Raw genomic sequence first — 25189 nt, 5'->3', positions numbered from 1 at the left:
AAATTGTACACAAACTTATTGCGTCATTTTGTAAGCCTAAATTAAAACTCTTTTGTTTAAAATATACTTTCGTTTTATTTTATATTACCAAGATATTGTACAGAGGACACTTGATTCAAAGTTATTTACAATGAATATATTAGTTATGCAGTTTATTTTATTAAATGTTCTACTTAAGCTGCTATGCACCGGAAAAAAACTATTTATTACAATTAAATTAGTTGAATTATAAAAACTAATTGAAGATCTAAAGCTGCTGAATTTTTTTCATACTTGTGTCTTTTTTAAAAAAGCTAAAAACCCTAAAATTCATTAAGTATATGTAGTTTTAAGTAGAGAAGTAAAAAGGTAATAAATTGATTTTTATTATATGTTACACTTTTTTATTTATAAACACTGTTTCAAAGTATATATTGCATTGATATTTTATGAAATTGTAGATAAGTTTTCAAATTTTTACCACGATGCATTGAATTAGTAACATACATGAACTTAAAAAATTACATATCTATAGTAATATCCATAGCATATGTATTTTTTATTTTAACTTTGCATGCATAACAAAAGAAAATATTAAAGTTTTAACATATTTTTACATACTTAAAAAAAAATTAAGTTGTAAACAAAATGCATGAACATAAAAAGCATGTTTGCTGTATAAATTAAAAAAGTTATAAAAAAATTGCTACAAAACTTGCACCGTACTATATAAATGTAAAAAGGCGAGTAAAATATAAAAAGGATTGAAATTGAAAAACGATCACCTTTTCAAAAATAGATTTAATAAAAATTTTAATTATGTGAGCAGCTTAGTATGTGAGTATTATAATCTAATAAAATGTGTCCATACGTATAGTAAGTATAAAAAAAAATATTTTAAAATTTTCTTTTCAAAAACATGATTAAAAAAGAAAATATAAAAAGAACACTTAAACTACTGTTATATATTTAAATTAAGCTGTTTTTTATTGAGTTAAATAGGAATAAATAAATAAGTTTCCTAGGTATAAAAGTTTAAAGCAAAAAAAAAGAAAGTCTATTTTTTACCAAAATTTGAAAAATCCATTTTAAGTTGAATTTTTGGTGTTGTTTTAACCGACTTGTTAGCAGAAACTGACTTGTTTTTGTCTAACTGTTGAGATTTTTGTTGACTTTTTGCTCTGCTCTCCCGAATGGCTTTGTCGAGTTTCGATTTACAATCAGGATTCGTTTTCATTATGTTCTAAACCATGTTGCAAGTTATTGCTTAGTAAAAATTAAAAAAAAAAACTTTAAAATGCATAATATTTAACAAAAAATAACTCACAGTAAAAACGTTGAGGTGAATAGGAGCAGTTTTGTTCAACCTCTGTATGCAGTTTTCGTGTAAACAGGATTTAGTTGGGTCTTTGGTGTCAGAATCTTGCAGAGTATTGATGAGCATCAATATGTACATTTCAAACATTTCTTCTTCTGCAGGTTATAAAACTTTTATTAGTAAACAGTAACTACTTAAAATTCATACAAATTTGTAAACTTCATAATCGTTTTCACTGACTGTTTTAAAACTTTAGAAACGAAAAAAAAAGAACTCATAATTATTACATACAAACTTCAAGATGAGATTTTCATAAAAATGTAAACGTTTAAAAATGTTAGTTGTTTGTTATGCTTGCTTTTAGATTTAAAAATTATCAGCAACCTTAATTAAGGTAACAAATTTAAAAAATTGTAAAAAACTTTAAACTACAAATACATTCAGTAATTTCTCTCAGATTATTAGAGTTAAAAAGAATATTGTGTAATTTTTACTAAAAAGCTTCAAAGTAACATTTAAAATCTACCTGAATCTAAAAAAGTATACTGTCTTATATTTATTGTTGAAAAAAAGTTCATAAAATTCTTTTATTTGACATATTTTGTAGTTTATTTTTTGATTACAAGTAAAAAACTTTTCCGAAAAACTAATATTTTCAGAACTTTTATTTTAATGTTAACATTAATTTATATATATGCCAAAATATATGGCTTTTAGAAAAAAACTAGTATTTGTTACTTAACTCACATTTGATGTCTTTTTTTGAATAATTTTTATCAGCTTTTAAATAGTTTAAGATATTAGTCATTGAAAAATTGTTTTAACATACTTAACTAGTTGTAAAACCAATAAAAAATTAATGCTTAAACTTATGGCTTGTGTCTTAAGAAAACAATAAAACATTAAACACATATATAATCGTTGTCAGAATCATTAAAACTGGAAAAATGTTTTTAATTTTAATAAAGTATAGATAAAAACTTAAACCAAGATCAAAAAAAAAAAAACGTTAATAAAACTTTTAATACAAAAACAAACTGTGTTCTGTTTTCGAAGGCAAAGTTATCAGCAGTTCGATCGTGTTCAGGCACTCCATCACAAACTGCAGGCTGTCGTGCGTGACCTGGTCACGTGACTTGTCCACGAAACTCGCCACCAGGGGCGCCAACCGGTGCACTGCGGGGCAGGTGAGCTCCTGGTTGCCGCACCTCATCACCGGATCGAGTATCCTCAGGCACTTGCACCGCACCTGTTTGTCACCGAAGCTTCAAACAACTGACAAGCTTCACAGCAATGTATTTACAAACAGTGTTTTAGTAGATTTACTTTTCAAAGGATTTATCTGAATAAAACTTTTAACGCATGTTTGAGCTACTTTTTTTTACTTTTCAAAGTCGCCCTTTATAAAGAATGAACAAGAGCTTTGAACTTCTATAGCTTTAACAAAGCAAAAAGTAAAAGGGTCAAATTTTTAAAAGTATTTTACTTTTATCGGGCTTATTTCTACTTTAACAAAATACACTCTGAAAAATAGTACTGGATCGAAAAAACTTTAGAAGCTTATTTAATAAAGAAAAAAATTTAACTCCACATATACTACAAACAATATAAAAATGTGAATTATTGATTTTTGTCTTAAAATATTAAAGGTAAGTACTAATAAACATTTATAATAGTTCAAAAATATTCTACGAACAACATTTTTCTCAAATAAACTGCTAAATTTTTGCAGTATTCTGACTTAAATGAACTTTATATTAAGGTATACATTCTTAAATTTAATAATTTGTTGTTATTAATCTAATCAGACTTACTTGATAATTTTCGTGTTCGATGCAGAAATGAAAATAATCTAAAATTTTAACGAACAACTGAGGACTGCCGGCTACCACTTGAGGGCGTTGTAACATGAACAAGGACAAGATTGTCATCACCAAAACTTGGTCGTACGCTTCGATTTCTAATTAAAACAAATCTTCAGTTATCAAAATTTAAATGATACTGTTATAAAACAAAGCGTTTAGTTTCTAGTAGTACACAAAACTTGACGCATGCTGACATAATCTAGTATTTGCTAGCTTTTAAATAGCTAACTTTCTATTTTCATACGAAAAAAAAGAGTAAGAATCATACAAAGAAAAGCTTAATTAACTTAAAAAAATTTTACTTTAAGGTAGCTTTTAGTATTAATAAAACTATTTATAAACTAAATACCATTTGCAACTAAAAAGTTAAATGGTTTTATTCGTTGTTAATTTGAAGCTTTTCGTCTTAATTCCATAAAACTTTATCAAGAATTAAAGATTAATTAGTACTTATTTTTGCAATAAGTTTGTAACTGTAAAATCAATTAATAACTTATCTTTAATTCCTGATAAAGTTTTATGGAAGTTAGACAAAAAGCTTCAAATTAACAATCAATAAAACTATTTTACTTTTTAACTGCAAATAGTATTTATTTACGACAAAAAACCTTCCAACAATTTATAAACTACTCTTAAATCTATGAAAACATATAGGTTACAACACTAAACATTAAAAAAAAAGCTTTAAAACTATTTTTGTAGTTGTTGTAATCGAATAAAATTAAAATTTATAAAGTACACCATCATTTAAAAGCCCGAAAAACTACTTATAAGAAACTTAGATCAACCTTCATTGACGAAATGCAGTAGTGTAGCAATAGAACTGCGTAAAAGTTCGTTGAATTTCTCAATATGGTCACTTTCATTTCTCATGAAGTTTGACGTCAAAATTTGCTTAACGGTCTGTTAAGAAATCACATAACTCAAACACAACTGTTTTTAATAAAACTTAAAAAAAAGAATGTTACTCAAATAAAGTTTTACAGTTGTACTATGTTATTTAAAATGATGCACAAAAAAAATTAACTAAGAGTTCTATATAATTAAATTTCTAACACAATCATAATTTGTATTAATAAAGGTTTGAGCAAATGTCTATATTTAATTCGTTTTTTTATTGTTCCAAACAGCTTTAAATCTCAATTCAAAAACAAAAAATATGTAATTAAAAAAAATCAAGCTTGTTACCTGTAAAAGTGTGGTAGCAATTGCTGTTTTATTTTTATTTTCAGTTTTAAAAGTGACTCGGAAAGTGCCGACAAGTAAGTACAATACAGAAGGGAGAATCGTCAGTGCGCCTGTAAATTATTGTTATAATAAATATATAAATCTTGATTGTTTAATAAAATTCTATAAAGAAAAAGGTTTTTTAGAATGATATATTTTTTCTTTACATTGAAGATAAAAAATAAATATTGTGAAGCATTACTTTTTTTTTTTTTTAATTAGGTTGTTTAAACTAAAAAATCGCAATTTTTAAAACAATCATTAGAAAGTAGATGTCTACAAAAATGAGATCATTTTAATAACGAATAGAAAAAATTACCTTTAAAATTTGTAAAAAAATATTGGTTAGCATAATAACTTTAATGCAAACAGAAGAATTTTAGAAATAAAAACATGTTTTCTTCATTAAAAAAATCTTAAACGTGTATAAAGTTATAATATACAGACTTATATGTTAATTATAAAAAAGCTAAATTGTTTTAATGATTTAAAGCTCGTTTTTTTAGAGCTAAATCGTGTAAGCTTTTACTATTTGCAACAACTTTAGAATATATGTCAAAACAAATATATTCTAATAGTAATCTTACCATACACAAGTAGGATTTATTTATACAAAAAAGTTACAAAAACAGTTTCCAATTACGCACAGTATGAAAGCAAAATAATTTATTATGGATTTTTTTGAATACATTTTAAAATTCCTTTGTAACAACAATTACTTTATAAAAGAAATTCAAATAACAATCTGATTTCATACCTCTGGGAGAACAAAGACACAAAATATCGGGGAAAAGCTGCAATGTAGTGCACACTACTTCATTGAAGTCGTTTGATTTTGTTCCTGCAGATTGAATCGACGCAGACCTGTTAAACGTTTTGCTTCTTGAAGCTAACACTAAAATTTAATGTATTTTCGCGTTTATTGCATCTAAAACTTTCTAAAGTATGATTTTTATAAGAAGTTTTCGAAAACTCTAACACCAAAAGCTTATGTTTAAAGTTTACACGAGGAACGATATAATACAAACCCAGCCAAGCCTTATTTGAGATGGTTAAAAAAAATTTACAATTAAAACTTATCAGAACAAATATCAGCAACGAACTGAGTGAAGTCGGGGTTGATGGAGGGAATGTTTCTGGTGAGCACGCAGACACAAACTTCCAGTAAAGCGAAAACAATTGAGTTTGACGAATTTATTTCGCCCGATTCACCCCCTTCTCCTAAACCTTAGATTTCATAGTCAGTTTATTTTAAGAACAAACAAATTTAAATCAAACTAAACAAAAAAAATCAATTACGTTTATTGTGCTTGAAAACAGCTGAAAACACTTGCAATTGTTCTAAAGGCAAAAAATGTAACAATATAATAAACTTTCTAAAGATTACAAACTAATTTCGTAAGAAATACAAAACAATATATAATTCTAGCTTATTTTTATTGTCTAGTCTATCAGTAAAAGCATATAACTTACTTTCTGAGTTTGAGTTCAACTTTGAGGAATGAATTATACTTTTGACGATGCTCATAACAGCAATCTGGCTCTGTTTAGAATCTCTGGTGAGTAGCAAACGATGAAGGACATTCAGGAGCTCAATTTTCACTTCCTGGGGTTTTTGTATTTTTAAAAAAAAGTAAAGAAATAAAAATTATTAGTTTTATTATTGCAGCAAAGATTTTTTTGAAAAAAAAAGGAATTCAAACTACTTGATAGCTACTTGTTAGTAAATTAGTTTGAAAAAAGTGAAAATATTAACAGGGTTAATGGAGATGCACTGTTTGGCGTAATTTGATCGAAGCAAAACATCAACAGCTGAGAGGCAGTTAATGATGACATCCAGAGAATCTGAGATTCGGGGTGAACACAACGCTTCAACGCATACACCTTCGAAAATTGTATCAGCATATCAAAAATCTTAACATATTTTAATATAAGTATTCTAAAAATAGTACTCGAAAAACGTTTCCTAATCAAACAAAAAAAAAACAACTTTTAGACATTGCAAATAAATAATTTACTCAATACTAATTTAGTTTAAAAAGCTTTGTGCTAGACTTTTTTATTCAGAGACGTTAATCTACAACTATAAACCTACAACTACTAACTTTAACACAACTCTTCAAATTGTTAGTGAAAGAATATCTGAAAGTAGAACCTATAAATACTATTAAGTATGTAAAACTCATTAATGACGTTATTTTTTGTCAAAATTTAGTTTTACGGTTTAAAAACACTAAATTAGTTTCATTTATAAGTTTAATGTGCAGTTAAAAATAAAGTACACTTATATATAAAAAAGTAAACTTGTATAACTAAGTATTATGTTTCTTGTACAACTATTATATTTCTTCTTGTACAACTATTATGTTTCTTTTAGAATTAGGTGTTGACTAAGACGAGTAAGTAACGAACCTAAAGCAAGATTAAGTTTGCCGTCATGACTGTCCGGGGAGTTTTCTTCAAATGACTTTTGTTTGAAATCGACTATATCAAGCCAGTATGAATACGCATGAACAATACTATACCATGCATAATTGTAATGCGACTTTACTGAGGTTATATTTTCCCGCGTAAAGAACCTACCTTCTGACGAAAAATGTTTAAAAAATGGATAACATTTTAGATCATCATCAAAAAATACTAAAATTCTAATTATACTTTATGTTGTTTGGCAGTTTCTTAACTTTAAAATACCAAACACTGCACTTTAAAACTAATTTTAACAAGTTTGCATTTTACACTTACCTTTATTTGGCAGCATTGACACGAGTTGGGAAGGCAACTTCAGTATTGCATGGTCTTTAATTGCTTCGTACCACAAATAAGACAGCTTTTCAAGATGGGGACTCACCAAAGATAAAAGTCCTTCTGAAGTCGAATTTTCGTTTTTTTGTGCAAAAACATACACCTAAAAATACAAGTTTATTAATACAGCATAAGGCGCTAAGCAAAGGCATTAAAAATTATTTCTTTTTAATCTTACAAAAACTTTTTAAAAACATCTCCAACAAAATTAAAAAAACCTCTGCCCAAGCTTTCAACACAGCTAGAGTTTCTAAAGTAGACAAACTTTGTTTCGTTACATCACCTTCCACAACCTCTTTTGGTCTTTCAACAATCTAAACATGTTTTGTTTTTACAAAGCTAAAATTAAATATAACTTTATTTAAACATACAGTTTGCAACTTTTATACTCTAATTATATAACTTTTAGCTACCAACTTTTTCAATCTATCTTACTAAAAGTAAAAATTTTCAAACAGCCAACCCTGTCGAGACTAGCGACCAGCAGTGAGCTGACCTTCTTCAGATCTGAAATGTGGGTTACAACGCCACTGTTGAGCCACGTGCTGCAAACCTGACATGCCCTCACTACAACTTCAGGTGAACTGTCGGAAAACGCCGGCCTCAACGCTGCTCCCACCTACGAAGCAATGTTTTATCAATTAAAACCTTTATAAGAAAGTAGTTTCATTCAATAAAAGTGTTGATGAATTGCGAAATCTTCATACTAGAAAGTAAAGGTGCTTTATGTGGTCTATGTTGTTTATGGTTATTAATACTATATTTGTACTTTTTTTTATAAAAGATGCTTAGAACTTCAAGTCATTTTATTTACAAAAAACTTGTATAAAGTTTGAAAAAGTCAATTTATAATCAAGAAGCATATTTTGAGTTATAGTTATGTTGCATCATCTTTGGATTTAAATAATAATAATCAGTTTATCTATAATATATATAAATAATTTTTAACAAAGTGTATTTCAAAATATCCTCAAATTTTACTTAAAAAACAACTGGCTAACATTAGCTTGATACTGTTCTAGAATAAGAGAATCTGGAAACTCCGGTTCAGGGACATCCTTGAACTGATTGATGACAGTCTGAAATACGAACAATTTTATTACTAGGAATCACTTGCATTGCATAAGAATAAAATTACTTACATGCAGAGCTTCTAAACCGGCCATTCTCAATTGCGTGTTGTTGTCGGTAGCCGCCATGAAGCCCATTCTCACCAAATCAGATAGATACATTACCAGAAACTCACCTTTTCAAAAATATGCAGCATTTTAACACCATTACAAGTAAAGCAGCAACAATAACTTAAAATATACTAAACAGATTAGACGCAGAAGTTGTTATGAACTTAATCAAGAAACTACTTACTGTTTTGTTATTATTAAAAAATATATAACACTAATTTTAAACTTATAGTTATTTTAGATACTCCCAAAAAAACCTTTGTTGCCGCTTCTCACGAAGTTTCTAGCTGCTTCAAGGTCGAAATGCGGGGAGTCTTTCTGGTTGCGGCACATATCGATTATCTTGCACACTTGATCAATGGCAAGCACTCTGGTTGACCAACGCGGTAAAATTACGTTCTATTGAATATTAATTAGGTATTTATCTTTAAACTTGAGATAATCTTAAACATCAATTCTTAGTAGTAGCATAACAAATAATTTAGAAATGAAAGTTTGAGACTTTTACTGTTTAGAAATTTAAGTTTCGTAGAAATAGATAGAAAAAACTAATTAATTATATTAGCTGACTTGTTTTTTATTAGTACTGCCAGAAGTGAATGATTCAACATCACCACTTGAACTCGATTCATTTTGATCTTCAGACGTTGAGTTTTCTATGTCTGTTTTTTTATATCACAAAGTGGTATTTACTTTGAAACATTTTGTATATTCACAAAGTTAAATATTCTTTTATATACATTTTCTTTTAAACAAGTAGATTAGTACACGAGCGTTAACTTAGCTCGATTAGCATTTTTTTTGCAATTTTAAAAAATGTCCAAACTTTAGGTCCAATTATTTTCCTTATCTTTAAAGCTAACTATTTTTTTTTTCAGACAACGCTCCTTTGCCTTTAATTTAAGTAAAAACTCATTGGATTGGGGTTTGTATTATTGAGTGGGGCCCCTTAGAAAAAAAAGTTTTTTTTTTGGATATTTTTACTCCAGCCGATGTTTTAGCCAGAAAAAAAATTTCTTACTTTGCTGTGTTTTCAAGGTTTTTTTTTCAAAATTTTAAACGTTTTAATAATATATACAAGTATTATATTTCTTTTATGAGGGATTTAATGTTTAAACAATGATAATTTTAGTAAAACGTGCATGGGTCATGTCTTACATTAAAACAGTTTAAATAAAAAAGCGTAAACCATTTAAAGTAGTCATAATAAAGTTCTTTAAAAAAAGTTTTTTTTTTTGCTTCAGTAACCGTTAGAAAACTGAGTGTCTTTAAAATTTAAAATCGGGAATATTTGTATATATTAATAAAATGTTAGAAACAAAAAAAAAACCTTGAAAACACAGCAAAGAAAGAATATGAAAAAAAAAAAATCTGGCTAAAAGATCGATTGGAATTAAAATATCCAAAAAAAAAACGTTTTTTATTAAGAGGCCCAATCAAAAAATCAACCTCATTCCAATGTATTTTTTTAAAGTTAAAGTCAAAGGATCGTCTCTAGAATAATGAAAATAATATTAGTTAGCTTTAAAGATAAGGAAAATAATTGGATTTTAAGTTTGGACATTTTTTAAGTAATGCAAAAAAATATTAATTGAGCTAAGTTAACGCTCGTGATTAGTACTTTACAACTGCTAAAGAAAATCTTAAAGTGTTTTATAATCCGAACAAATTTTAAATAATTTAAAATATCTATAAATTAAATAATTTTAAAATAAAAAAATCTCTTAAGACTACGCTAGCATCAATTTAATCCATAACATACTGCAAATGAACTTTAAAAGTATAGAGCCAAAACAAATTAAAATTTGTAATTATAAAAAATAGGTAGTTTTGTTTAGGTGAAAAAAATTTCAACAAGAAATATAGTATACTGGTATGAAATTGCTAAGTTTCAAAAAACTTATTTAATTAATTTAGAGATAACTTAAATCGTAAAAAAAAAAATTACCTGATGAGGCGGAGAGTACCGATTTAGACAACTTCAACCAAAATTCCAGCTTGGAAATGGCGGTGGCCTGCAATACGTGACTGAGGATGTCTCTTATATCAGATTTCAACTTGACGTCCGTCTCATAATCCAGCAACTGGAAAAGTGCTCCTTCCAATCCTATGATAACAAGGTAAAAAATTATACTTTGTTTTAATTATAATGCAACTATTAAAACTAAAATTTTTAATAGCATACTTAATAGTTAAACTAACATATAAAATTTCGTTCAATCTTTACTGATTTGTTGTACCACACTTTTACAAAATAAAAACTAAATAATGTTTACAAAACTATGATAATTATGATATACTTTCACTCCTAAAAATTACAGCATTTTAACAACCGTTTTCCCCGACGAGCGTATCTTTGATAGAAGTGTTGCGTTGATTTTCCACGATCGAGCAGATTTCGGCGGCTTCCTTTTGGGCGAACTGGCGCAAACAGGAGAAGGCGGCTCGACGCAACACCAAGTGCCAACACGTGAAGTTTTTCTGTTTGAACAGTTTTCAAACGTTGCTCGACACAAGTTTTACTATCATTTATGGAACATACTTACAAATCATACTTATATTTAACGGCTGTTTAGGTTGGTTATGTAGACAACTAACACACAGAGTAGGAACGAGAGTAGTCAGTTCCACGTGCCGCGGCGCGAACATGTTCAGTTGCTGTTGACAGGACAACGATTCTGCTTGCACCTGTAAATTAATATAAAAACTAATTAAGCTTATCTTTAACAGAAAAATACTGTAAAAACACTTAAATATTATATAGTTTAAAAATAATTTCAAATATTTTTTGTTACTCAACCTGAGCATCGTTGTTGTGAGACATGATGGCGCATGAAGTCAGGCAAATCGATCGAGCTGACGAAATTGCTGGTGAGCTGCCTGAAACAAAGTCATTTTCTATACTCTCTGTATGCTAAACTTCACAAAAAATAGTTATAGTTTATAAAAGTTGCATTCAGTTTAAACATGGAATTACTGTTTTTTTTTACTTTGCATTGAAAAATACGACTACTACTAGTATTAAAACAACACTTCGTTTCCTTTTCAAACCGAACAAACGAACCTTGCAGCTCGGGACCGAGGGTGGTGATGAGAGCGCTGAGGCACTTGCTCAGGCTCCTGTGGACTTGCACGTGGTAGGAAGGAACTTGCAGCGACAGCATGAGCACTACTTGCAGCGTGGCTTCCACGTAAGACCGGTACATAGGGCCGAACGCGTCGATTATCAGCGACAATGCGTGCAACGCCCATATCTAACAGAATACAAGCTCTTTTTTTATTGTAGCTCAAACAAAAATAAAATCTCACGAACCTGCACTTCAGGGGAATTGAAATCGCGCGACAGTGCCAGTAGAATTGCGACGGACATCCTCAGGTGCTGCCCGGATCCGATACCCCCGACGTACCTGTGCAGGCATCCCAGAGCCAAGGAATGTCCCGTCCTTGATATGACGTCGCGCGCAACTTTCAACCTGTTGATTTTTTCGCTTAAAAACACCAGCAAGAAGTACAGTTTTTCGGCGCATAACTTTGCGTGTTGAACAAATATACCAAAAGTGCGAACTATCGCACTAGAAAACTATTACAAAAAGTTCAAAACACCTTCGTTTCACAGTTTCTTAAAGTGATAAGCTATCTTTTTAACTAATCGGTGTTTTACGATGTAATTTAAGGCAGATACAAAAAATTTTGAGCAACTGACTTTTCAAAGCACATTTGTATGGTGTGAGTGAGAAACTGCGGATCGTCGGTGACTTGAGCCATCCTCCCGATCGCCTCACCTCCGGCGCACCTCAGTGTGACGTCATGTGACGTGAGCGCTTGCGTGATGAGCTGCAGCGCCGCGTCTCTCACCTCGCTTCCCCCGATGCGCTTCTTGTTGTCTCCCAAGCCTGTGAAAAGTTTGAACTCGTATTTGATGTTTTGTATATTTACTGAAGGAATGAGTTCAATTTAAAAAGGTTAAAGCTGAGAATTTTTTTTTAAGTACCAACATGGTTTTAAGCAGGGGCGTCACGTGGGGTGTTGCACTGCCGCAACTGCACCACCTGGAAACTTTGTAAGGAAAAAATTAAGTATCTATAATATTTTATTAATTTTTAGAACGAAATCTCTTTTAAAACTCCAATTTTGAAAAACGACCATTTTGCCCACTTCACTGCCGCAAACTCTTAGCTGACTGCCGCAAATGAACTCAAAAAAGCAAAATTTCTTCAAGAATTACCGCAAAATCAATATCTTGCGGTAAGTAAGCTATGTTGAAAATTCCCTAAAACAGGACATGCTTAAGTATCATCTACAAGCTAGTGTAAACATAAAATAAAAACAAAGCTAAGCTACTGCAAAGGATTAAACTTGAGTTTAAGTACTCACATGATTTTTTTAATTTAAACTTGTCATAAATTAAATATTTTGAAAAAAAAGATAAGAAACTTAAATCACCAAAGTCTAAGAAATTCGATTTTTTATTTTAATCTGCATACATAAACTTAATTATAACTAATTATTGTAACCATAAAGTTAATAAAATATTTAGTTATATCATATTTAAATGTAAAACTTGAGTTCTGAAAAAAAAATGTTAAGCAGTTTATTATAAACTTCTAGTTTACTCTTACAGAAAATAATTTAGATTTATATTAAATAAAAATTATTATTATTGAAACAGTCACATATTTAGATAAATTAAATAGCCTTAACTTAAAATATTGGTCTGACCCCCCAAGAAACTTTGATTACTTAGAGTAGTTTAACATTTTAGTCTACTTTATATGACTTTTAGTTTAATTTTTTTATAAACAAAGCTAAAATTTTAGATAAAATTGTTGATTAACGGTTGCTTTGCCTCATAATCAGGATAACTTAGAAATATAAAAAAAAACTCAAGATGAACTAAGATAAATTAAAACTGACCAAATTAGAAAATATTCAGGCTGACTAAAGCAGTTTTAGTTTTTTACTCTGAAAATAACAAGTTTATTTAAATTTAAAATATAAGTGTTTTACCCCTATGGCCACATGAAAACTAACTAACCAATTTTTTACTGTTAAAATGGTTACATATTTATTAATTATCTTTAAATTTCTTGAAAAGTTCAACAGCCTCACCGACTAAACTTTAAAAAGTTGAGCTCTTGAGAAAAATACTGTTATCAAAATGAAAAACAAATTAAATTTAAATACAGAAAAGATACCCTTAAAAAAGTATTGAATTTTAAACCTCCAACAAAAAACATTAAGTTTAGAAAAAAAGTTAATAAACATCTTAAAGTTTGTTGAAAAAAATTGTGCAAAATAGTGAGGGGTAAGGGGGGTGGGATGTATAGGCTTTTTTTTACATGTTGTTCTTATTCTAAGTTTTTCAGAAAGCTAATAGTTACTCTTTAATAAACTTGAAACTTCCAATTAAACTTTTAGATACAACCGGTCAGGCCAGAGATTACATTGATTTATTATACAAGGAGCAAACTAAAACAGCAAAAAAATACAATTTTACTGAAAACCTATATTCTCCATCATTTTTAAAGCAATTTTTATCAAACTTTTTCATCCTAATCTTTATAAAATTTTATACTTTTGTTGAAGAGAAGTTTAAAATTTTTAACTATCAATATATATTTTTATATATACAAAAAAATATTACTTTCGTTATAACTTTTTTTCTTAGTGTTTTAAATATCTATTTTAGCAAATTGTTTTATTTAATAAAAGAAAACATCTAAAGATTTTGAGGCCAAATTATAAAAAAAATATGATTTTAGTGATTTGATTTATTTGTTGTTTGAGTTTATATTATATTAATAAGGACTCTTTTGTATCTCTGACTGTGAATTACCATATCTCAAAAATTAATATGATTTTTTATATTGATAAAAAATGCCTTGCAGTTAAATTAAAACTGTATAAAATAAGTTCAGTAAAATAATTCTTAAGTATATGTTAAGGGCATAAAAGGGGGGTAAAACACTTTTTTTTTCAAACGCGGTTTTAGTTTGTGCCTCCTGTAAGGAACCTTTTGTTGCCTTTGACTTTGACCGGCTATATCCAAAAAAGTATTTTGAATTTTTTAAATCTGTAAAAAGCATCTTGTAGCTTAGTAGAAACTTCATAAAATAAGATCAAATTGTGAAGAAAGTGTTTCATCATCCCTATGCCCTTAAAAGCAAAGCTTATCTTCAGGTGTAGCAAAAGTTTAGTTGTTTTAAAACTTGATAGTAAAAATATATTTAAAAAAAAATCTTCATGTCCTTAAAGTTATTGATAAATGAAACTCTTTGTTTTTGAAATTATTTTAATCTTTTTTTTAGCTATATTCAGGATTGCCACACACTCAGGGTACTCAGTGAAACTTAATGATATTTTAAGTTCTAAAAAATCTCAGGGAAACTCAGGGCATTTTGATTTTTTCTCAAAAACACATGGTGACTCAGGGCATTTCAAGGTCACTCAGGACAGTTTCTTTTGACTGAAAGAGTGGCAACCTTGCTTTTATTCTAAATTTTTTTCAATATTGAAATTATTTATTAGTTTACTCTGTATAGTTAGAACAGTTTAAGAATTTCAGTTATTGTTGGCAAAATATTTTACTATTTATAAATCCTGTTTTCTTTTAGAACTTATAGAAACAGTGAATAAGTGTTATCCTGTAGTTGAATGTAAACAGTTAGAAAGAGAACTGAAAACATTTTATTCGCATGCATCAGGATGATTTAGTGAAAATACTGTTATATCTTGAAGAACATAACCTGACTAAAATATTTAACAAACTACAAAGCTTCTTAGAACTTTGATAACTATTCCCATGATTAGTGTAGACGCTGAAAGAATATTTTCATCTTTGAAAAGGATAAAAACATTTTTGAGAAACACCATGTGTCAGTCAAGATTAAATTCTTTGAGTGTAATTTCGATTGGTAGGGACTTACTTAAAAACTGTACTAGTTTTAAAGAAGAGGTGATGGAGAAATTTATCATCCAAAAGGAAAAAAGAATGAATTTTAGTTACAAAGGTGAAAAGTAAGAGTCTAAGTATTTATGTTTGCAAAGTTAGACTTTAGACTTAATTTTTTAGGTAGACATTCAGTAGTAACTATTTTCTGTACTAAGCAAGTTTAGTTTTTCTTTAAAAAGTTGTAATTTGTACATAAATTTTTCTTTGTTTGTAGACTTTTTAATTTACTTGCCAAGCTTCATTATGCATTCCTTTTTTTGTTTAGTTAAAAATAAGTAAAAAAGTTATTTTTAGTTGGTATTTAATCCAATATTTTTCAAGTAAAGTTAAAGCTAAAATGAAATATTATCATAGTTGCTGTGTTTTTTATTATAATATAAGTTTCTTATATCTAAACTGTAAGCTACCTACTTTTAGTTTTAACTTTAGAGCCTTTGTAAAACTTTATATTATTTAGTTTGCTTGTTTTCCTTTTGAGTTTTTTACTTATTTAAACTTTTTTTTTTATCATAAATGAATTTTAAATTACTTTACTGAGTAATGTAAGTTGTTTTTTAAAAAAATTTCAATTTTTACACAACATTTTATTTGTTTGTAGACTTTTTAATTTACTTGCCAAGTATAATTCGACTTTTTTTTATTAAATATTAGTAAAACAATTATTAATAATTTGATATTTAATTAATCCAATATTTTTTAACTATAGTTGAGGCTAAAAAAATATCATTGCAGTTGCTGTATTTTCTTATTATAATATTAATCTGTTTAATCTAAATTGTAAGTTAGAGACTTCGTAAAATTTGATATTTATGAGCTTGCTTATTTTACTTTTGTGTTTTTAACTTAGTAGTCAAGCTGTTTTTTTTTCAAACATAAAAAAATTATAAGTTATAAGTTGATACTCTTTTTTTTTTTTCAATATTCATCAGTAAATAAGCAATTATTTTCTACTGAGTTTTAATAAATTTTACTTAAAATAAACTTGCAGTTTGTACATAATATTTTTTTGTTTGTTTGTAGACTTTTTAATGTTCTTGCCAAGTCTAATAAGACATTTTTTTTTTGTTAAGTTAAATATTAGTAAAATAACCATTCTTAGTATGATGTTTAATCAAATATTTTTTAAATTAAGTTGAGGCAAAAGAAAAACTATCAAAGTTGCTGTGTTTTTCAATATAATAAAAATTTGTTTTGTCCAAATTTTTTCTACTGTTAGTTTAAATTTTAAAGCCTTCTTAAAAATTCATACTCATAAGTAAGCTAACATTTTTTGAGTCTTGTAAATTACTTAAAATAGTTATTTTTCTTATATTCTTATATTTACTTAAATTTTCAAAGTATTTACCTTTTTTGTAAAGTTATTTTCTTACACAATTTTTTTTTGAAAAAATAAATGTTTTATTTCTAAACAATATTTCCCAGGTTACATTAGCAATTTAATGTAATTGTTGTAGAAAAAAGTCTTTATTTAAGATAAAAAAGAGTTTTAAAGTAGGGGATTTTTTTTCTAAATTCTGCACCACCTAAAAAAAAATTCCACGCGACGCCACTGGTTTTAAGACTAGTGACCAACCGAATATAATTAATTGGAAAGATTATGAACTTTTTGTTTGATTTTTTTTTTGTAAAAATCTAATGTATATAGTTTAAAAAATAACCGTAAAAACTCCATTTAAAATTTACAAGCTCATTTGAGGATTCAGTAGATAACTAGTAAAAGCAAACCTTTTAATGCGCAAATCAGTGCAGTGAAAACGTTAATCTGTATGGAGAGTTGACGTTGCGGGTTTTTAGCCGCCTGTTTGACGCAAGTGTCGAAATGCTTGAGCATTTGCAGCCTGTGTTTCATGGCGACGCGGGGAAATGCAAGACCGAAAAGCGCGATTGCAGCATCGATGACACTGACTCCAAGAGGCAGAGGTCCTGGTGCAACATTTTCCTATAGAAAATTTAAAAAAAATCAACAAAGGTCCTACTGTTTACATCTAATAAATAAGTTGTAAGCAGTTAACTGTTTTGTTAATTGTTAAATTGAGCAACACTTTATTGTCAATACAAATAAATTAATAACAAAGTTCAATAAAAGTCTTAACTCAAATTCGTATATATAAATATTATAATGGGTGAGTTTGAAATTGATTAAAAGTTAAAAATAGTTAATGGGTTCTGATTTAAAAAAATTGTATAACCAACACTAATTAATATTCTTAATATACAATCAGCCGTTACTGGTTGCGAAAATTTTAAAACTTGCAACAAAAATAATTACCTAGATTGCTTTCAAAGTTTTAAGGTAGCAAAGTTTCTTAACAAACAGTTTTTACGTAAAAAAATATTGAACAAACCAGAGGAGGCTTCAAATACACGCAGGTTGGGTCATGCTCCAGCGCTCCCGATCCGCTCGCGCTGTGACCATTCAGCTGCTCCTCTACCAAACTCTGATCTGTTTCCTGGAATATGACATAAAACAAACTTAAAGAACGATTGTAAACAAACGAGTGAGTATTTGATCTGCGTGCAATACAAAAAAGTGTACGAGCGAACCTTTAAGGCGGAATCGAGCAGAATGCAGTCGTCGTGGTGACAGAGAGACTTAAGGAGCGACGTGGTCGTGTTTGAAGGATTGTCGGTGAGTGTGAACTCGGCCACTAACTCTCGTAGCAATGAACTGAAACTACCTGGTGATAATTTTGTATTTGTTTTTCTGATCAAAAATTATTTTAGATTTTTTTCCTAAATTTACGAGTAGTGTTTCTCTGTTGCACGTTAATAAAGTACATATTTAGCAAAATATTAATTTTTACATCTGGTATGGTAAATAAACTTTTAAGCAGTTAAGACATAAAAGTTACAGAATTAATGTAAAAGTAATTGGAAAACACACAAAAGCAAGCACTATTTGAATTTTATATCCTTCAAAATTACTTATTTTGTTGAAATCAAAACAGTTTATTCAAATGCTTTAAATTCTTTAAAAAATAAAACTGAACCTTCATACACAGATGGAGGTAGTAAAGCAAGTATATCGTAAATTCGAAGTCTTAACATTGCAGCATTTGCTTTCAAATGGTTGCCTTGCTTGCTTATTATGTTAGGTAATCTGTAAAAACATTTATAAAATATAACAGAGATGTTTTTGTACAAAACAATCTCAGATTATTAAGCAAACCTTGTTTAATTAATTAACTTTTTTAATGGTTAATTTAGGTAGAACTTTTAATATTATGCCATAAAATAAAAAATAAGCTAGTTATTGGTCTAAAATAAAACCAAAAAATCTTTGCACTACGTTAATCTAAAAAACAAAAGAATTAAAAATAATGCAAACTCAGCAACAAGGGCCATGGCACTTTCAAGAGGAATCATCAGCTTTCTGTTGACTTCTTCGCTCAGCAAATCATCGCAATGCGCCACGAAGCTTCTCATCGCTGTCACATTTCAAAAAAACTTAACATTAAACCAAAACACTGAAGCTATGACGCAACAAAGTCAAACTATATTTAACTACTAAGTATTTTATCATACAGTGTTTGTCTCACCGCACAGCGCGCCGGATCTCGACTCGAGGGTGACCTGCCAGGAGAAGGCGTCTCCTCTCTTGCACTCTCCTTCCAGCTCCCTCCTCGATCGGGGGAACGTCGCTTTCCAGATCGCCAGCATCTTTGCCAGGTGCGGCTTGACCGACGCCGAACCTTGAAGAAAATGCGGGTTGTGATTAAGATATTGAAGAAAGGTTACTGTGAATTTTTTTCATAAAGCAGAAAATTTACTTTTAGAAGAATATATTTTGTTGTCTTCCTAGTTTTAACTATTCAGTAATTTTCAATATCTAGCCTTTATGTAAAAAATAATAATCTACTTTTTTTGGTAATGTTGTATTTTAAACATAATTAGACTGACACATTAAAATACACTAAAACGATTAAGCATTATTTATGTGCAGTAAAACCATACAATCTAGTACCTAACGTCATGAGAGATCCAAACAGCAGCCAAGATCCTTGTGCTTTGAATACGGAAAGACGTGCATTTTCTCCAGCAGATCTTAAAATTCCATCTGCAAGCTTGAACACACCCTATAAGTAATAACCAATTCCTATTAACTATTAATATGAACTTTTAAATAAAGGCTTAGTTTCGTTATAATCAATAACTAAATTATGTTTGTATGTGAAACAAATTTCTTCAAAAAAATTGGTTACATTAAGAATTTAGCCATAAGTTTAAAAGTAGATACAATTTTACTTCCGATAATTAAATTTAAGCATTAAAATTTATTCAGTTTTCACAAACCTACCAATTTTAAAACAAGACAAAACAAAAGTATAATTATGACAGGGTTGCCACAGACTGGGCTGAACTTAATTTCTTGACTTTTATAAATCAAATTCTTAAGTAAAACCAATTCAAAAAAACATAACTAAAAACTTTAATTATGTAAAGTTTTCAATCTTATTTTTTCAAAGGTTAAATAGATTTTAATTTATCAAAAAAAATTCAATAAAACCCTGAAAAAAGAAGAATTGCGAAAGTAAAATATTTTAGAAAATAATATTTGCAAAATGCAGTTTTTAGTGGTGACAAACTTTCTTATTAAACCGCATGTTTATATCAAATTTCTTGACTTTTTTTCCAAAACTCTTATTTTTTCCTCACTTTTGTCTTCTTTTTTTCGTGTTCCCTGACTTTCTTGACTTTGTGACAACCCTTTTATGATAAAAACTAACATGCGTGTTGTTGAACGGAGTAGAAACAGATGCATTGTGAGTACTTCCTATCAGAGCTGAAATAGCTGCAGTGTATCCTGACAGAGCCTCGTCTGAACTTTTCAATGATTCTATTCTGTTGATGAAATTTATAAACACTAGGTTTTTCGACTTAATTAATACTGAATGCTAAGAAGATTGCTTATTAAAAAATAATCATTGTATAAAGGAAAGCAGATTATTTGTTGCAACATTTGTCAACAAGTAATTGTTTGAAAATATCTTAGATTACTTATTAACGGTTTAAACAACAAAATTTCTAACTTTTTCATGCACTTTGTTATAAGAGAATCGAGCAACCAAGGGAACGCAGACGATATGCAGCGTAAGCACCAGGCTGCGGACAACCTCACGGACAATGAAGGATGCAACAGAGCTGCCAACGCTGTGTCTTGCACACCTTGCAAGATAAATTGTTCTACTTTAAGTTTTACATAGCTTGAGGTCAGTAAAACTTTACTTATATAATTTTAGTGTGTAAAGACACTAGAATAAAAAACAATTCTATGACAAAGGTGTTGCTAACAATCTAAATTTCTCAAACAAAATAAAGTAAAAAACTCAATTTACCGTTAGTGGTTTCGGACACAAGAGGGAGGGCGGAGGCGCCGAGTGACACCAGCAAACTGGCGCACTCTTGCAGGCAGCAACACAATATGTGAGTGTTCGATTCTTGAGCCTTGCTTGCTGAGTTGCTTTCATTGTACAACGCGTCTGTAACATAATAAGTTAAATAATATATCAATAACAAAAACATTTCTTTTAATATTTTCTACAATTGCAAGTTTAATGTATGTACTTATTTTCCATATACCTTATAGAGGTTACGACAAGAAAAACTGTGAAAACACACAAATTCTTAGTAAAATTTAATTTAGTGTTACCTATAGATGAAAGTTGACGCTTTATAATTTTGCAAAGCTCCAGAACAGCTGTCTGTTGTTGTGATTCTCCGATTCTTGTTCCTAGAGTAGATCTAAGAATGTATGAAACGCATCTTTGGGAGTATACTGATTCAATATGGTTTGGCGTTGCCTGGATTAATTTTATTTAATTTATACTGTTCAGCCGCTTATACATCGTATTAAACTGTTTTTATCACGTAAAGTAGCATAATTGAAAGCTTAAAAGACAAAACAAACCCAGTTTGTTTCATCAAATTTTTCTAAACACACCATAAAAAATCTAACACCAGTTACAAGTAATAATAAAAATATTTCAGCAGTCATTAAAAAATTCTTCTTTAAACCTTTGGATTAGTCAGTATATGAAGAACTTTGTTGATGAAGCTAGCAAGATTTTTGCACAACCAATCGCTTCCGACTTCGCGCACAAATTCAACATAAGCTTCAGTGACACCAACCCTTATGCTCCGCAGTGAAGTTACTGCATTTTAAAATTGTTACTAGTATCAACAAAATAGTTTAAGTTAGTTAATTGAAAATTTACAAAAGTTTGGGTACTGGTTAGGAATTTCTAGAACTCTTTTAGCTAACGATCAAATTGTAACTATGAATGAGAAAATTTAAATATTTTGTAAAAGAAAACTTAAAACGTTTCTCTAGAATTGTTAACTATTTTATACATTTCAATACCACTTTAAATTTGTTTACAATATAAAAAATGTGCACACATACTACGTTCATTTTCTATAATAAATATGTAGCTATAAGTTTTTAGTAATTTTCTTTTTAGTTAACAAAATAAATTTTTTAAGCTTATCATTGACGTTATTTGAATAATAAAACTTTGAATATAATCATGTATTACCATTCAAGCTAGTTGTTTTTTAATTAATTTAAAACAAAAATACTACTATTTTATTCATACTATAAATTTTTTTCAGTTAGTTTAAGATTATTTTACTGTCTTTAAGTATTCAAATATTATTTAAATTTAAATCAAATTCATTGTCTGTTTTCTTAAAATAAGCTTCTAAAACATTGATATTAATGTTACAGTATATATTATATACAATATTATATTTATTTACTTGAGCTGCCTTTTAAAAGCTCCCTAGCTCCACCTGTTGAACCAGCATTTATAAATCCGTTCTCCAATGAATTAAACGCTTCTTTAAGCGTTGTTTTCTTTCCTTTTGTAACTATAAGTAGTAGTATAAAATTATAAGTTGTTAGTTGAAAAAAACAATGTAGGTTTAACAAATTATGTAATTTGTATTTATCATTTTGTTTTGTTTGACTTTATATGAAAACTTAGAATTGAACCTAAGAATCTTATACCAAAACATAATAAAAAATAACCATTAATATTTCTGTTCATTGTTCCTGCAACTAAATTTCCAAGCAGCCTTGCTATCACACTTCTTGACTCATAGGTTGAAGCATCTAAAGCCCTCACACAATGATGAACCAGCACTTCAAACTCGCTTGAATAGATAAAAGCACTTTCTTTTATCAACTCTGTCAGACACTGAAAAGTTCATACTGAAATTAGTTACTTAAAAAAAAAAGGTTTTCATCAAAATTTTTATCACTTAACAGTGTATAAAAAGTAAAAGTGTGTATCTTTTAAAAACACAAAAAAAAACTGTAAGCAAACTATACCTGAGCAGCCGAGGTTCTAACAGTCTGTCGACTATCTACTAGACACAGTTTGGCAGCCTTGTAAACATCCCTGTGGCACATGTTAGCAGAACTTCCAAGACCTGAAAGAATTGACTTCAGCGCCAGCATTGTCTCCGACCTTGTTTGAGACTCGGCATTTTTTAGGCCTTTTAAAAGGACTTGCACAGTAGTTTGGTACGAGGCTCCTAACTTAAATTAAATACTGAAGTATTTACTAAAAACTCTATACTTTCAATAGCTTATCTATATTAATACTATAACATTAACATAAATTTAAAAAACAAGGATTTTATTATTTGTAGTAAAAAAATAAATTTTAAACTTTTTTTTTTTTATTTAGTAATTATTTTTACTCGAAATGGTACTAAAAATTTTACTTTAAAAAACCAAAAGTTAGATAAAAAACATTTATAATTTGTATTTAAATTGAAGTTCAAAATTTAACTCAAAACAAAACTTTGTACGTGCCTCAATTAAGAAGTAAAGTTGTGAACAAATTGAAAATTTTAAGATACTTAAAAGAAACAAACTAACTAGTCTTCCTTGTGTTTCATACATTATTCCCACAGTGACAATTGCTGTGCTAAAACATAAAGTATCCATTTAAACTACGTGAATATGTGCTTCACTAAAATTTTCTTTATATGAGTTTAACGTTTATTGCTTGTTTTGCTTTATTTTAAATAAGAATTATTTTACATAAAACATAAAGTTTGAATAGTAAAAAAAATATTTAATGAATAAGAAATAATCTTTAAATAAAGTACACCTTTAAACAAAAAACATTCTGTGTGTTTGTTATACCTACAAACAAAAATTCAAAGATTTTTACAAGACTTACTTAGCAATGACTTCCAGTAAAATATTAAGTGATCATAAAAAGTCACAATACCAAAAAATAGGATTTAACACAAAATATAGAAAGCACCTAAAATGTGCATATAAAAACTACTTTAATCAAGATAAATTTGATAATATTTTAATCTTTATTAAAGAACATTTAAATGTTAAATCAAAACGAACGAACTAATTAAAACATTTTAATGATATAATAAGTTTAGTTATTTTACTTCAAAAATTTATAGTAAATTAACAAAACTTAAAGTTACAAAATAAATAGTGAACTTAAATTTTCAGAGTTAACTACTTATATTTTACTCAATTATTTTTTGTAACATCTAAATACTACTTATCAAAAGTTTAAAAAAAACACTAACAGTCTAGTTGATAAGTAGCTAGGGGAATCATCTTTACTTTTTATAAGCTCATTGCATTTGTCAATTGTTTTATATGCAGTGTAGCACTCACATACTTTATACAAAGAGGCAAGGCAAGTTCCTACTAGTGATCTTGTCGGAGGGCCACAGCCTTTTATTATTTGTTTAGTGAGTTGATTGATAAGCCTTTCTTGTTTTGATTTCAAGTCATTCTGTGAGGGTATTTATTAAATACTGTAAAAAGGATTTATTTTTCAGACTTTAATATTAAGTAGTGTATAAAAACAAACTTAAAAATAAGTTTAAGATTAAACATAACCACTAAATGTTATTCTTTTTTTACAGTTAGTTATATTTATAATTTAAAAATTAATGTTTACTAAACAAGAAGTTAAACCTTTAATGTAGTCATTAAAAATCTATATTCTTAACACTAGTGGTTTATATTATCTTTTAATAAATAGCTTATGTGCATTAAATTAATCTAGAAAGACTACTTACTTTCTGTGATGCTTTTAAAACTTTCAAAAGAAATTGAAGCCATTCATAAACAAATGCATCTTTTTTATTATCTTCTAACTCATTTAAAGCTTCCTCATTTAATAGAAGACCTTGAGCAAGGTTCATTTTTAAGAAAAAAATTATATCTAACAAAAGTCCCTGTAACAAAAAAAAGTAATGGTAAGTTTACTAAAATTATTGCAAATGTTTACAAAATGTTTCTACCTTGCATTATGTTTTAGATTAAACATTATTATCTAAAGTAGTTGCACACTAAACACTAAATTTGTGCACACTAAACTATTTACTACATCAGGTTTTCCACTAATACTGAAAAAAAAATCCAAGGAAGTTGTTTCAAATAAATATCATCCACAAAAAGGTTTTGATTTTTTATTACCTGCTTTTTATCTAACTTGTTATCATTACGTTATGTTGAATGACTTTAACAACTTTTAACTCAGTAAAGTTTTTATTGAAGATAACATTTTTATAAAAAAAAATTTGCAGCTTGCAGACATTACGTTACTCTGTCATCAAACGAGCAAATTTAGTTAGAAGGCTTGCCTGAAGATAAAGTACCTTCGAGACTACTTAGTAGAAGCTTTTTTTGCTTAGAATGTTTTGCTGACTTTTTCATTACTTAATTATTGATAAAATAACAGTTATCTAGGGTGTAGTAAATAAATTATATGCTTAATTTATAAATATAAACGACTAAAGGATTTTTAAATGGTTTTCTGAATATTTCTATAGTTACCAGTATCTATTACAACAAAATTAAAAGAAG

General features: G+C 28.5%; 1 protein-coding gene across 1 annotated transcript; it reads right to left on the bottom strand.

Annotated features, from left to right (window-relative positions):
• Positions 1 to 635: 635 nt before the first annotated feature.
• LOC145834351 (HEAT repeat-containing protein 5B-like) lies at positions 636 to 24549 on the bottom strand. Its single transcript, XM_082941763.1, is given in 43 exon segments — positions 636 to 1222; positions 1307 to 1452; positions 2336 to 2546; positions 3112 to 3257; positions 3951 to 4065; positions 4351 to 4460; positions 5147 to 5253; positions 5493 to 5630; positions 5856 to 5995; positions 6146 to 6273; positions 6802 to 6975; positions 7135 to 7297; positions 7413 to 7508; positions 7658 to 7813; positions 8196 to 8273; positions 8337 to 8440; positions 8633 to 8774; positions 8946 to 9037; positions 10324 to 10482; positions 10709 to 10856; positions 10974 to 11063; positions 11176 to 11255; positions 11440 to 11629; positions 11689 to 11848; positions 12079 to 12268; positions 17053 to 17266; positions 17673 to 17777; positions 17872 to 18005; positions 18318 to 18427; positions 18656 to 18755; positions 18867 to 19019; positions 19292 to 19403; positions 20055 to 20169; positions 20358 to 20493; positions 20664 to 20807; positions 20978 to 21128; positions 21343 to 21479; positions 22087 to 22197; positions 22358 to 22526; positions 22661 to 22870; positions 23216 to 23264; positions 23899 to 24110; positions 24400 to 24549. Coding segments are annotated over 43 exon segments (5937 nt in total). The 5' UTR covers positions 24526 to 24549; the 3' UTR covers positions 636 to 1036.
• Positions 24550 to 25189: the final 640 nt, after the last annotated feature.

The sequence above is a fragment of the Thalia democratica genome, chromosome 4 (genome assembly GCF_965202585.1).
Source record: "Thalia democratica chromosome 4, ktThaDemo2.hap1.1, whole genome shotgun sequence".
NCBI lineage: Eukaryota > Metazoa > Chordata > Thaliacea > Salpida > Salpidae > Thalia > Thalia democratica.
This window is presented reverse-complemented; position numbering and strand designations above follow the sequence as displayed.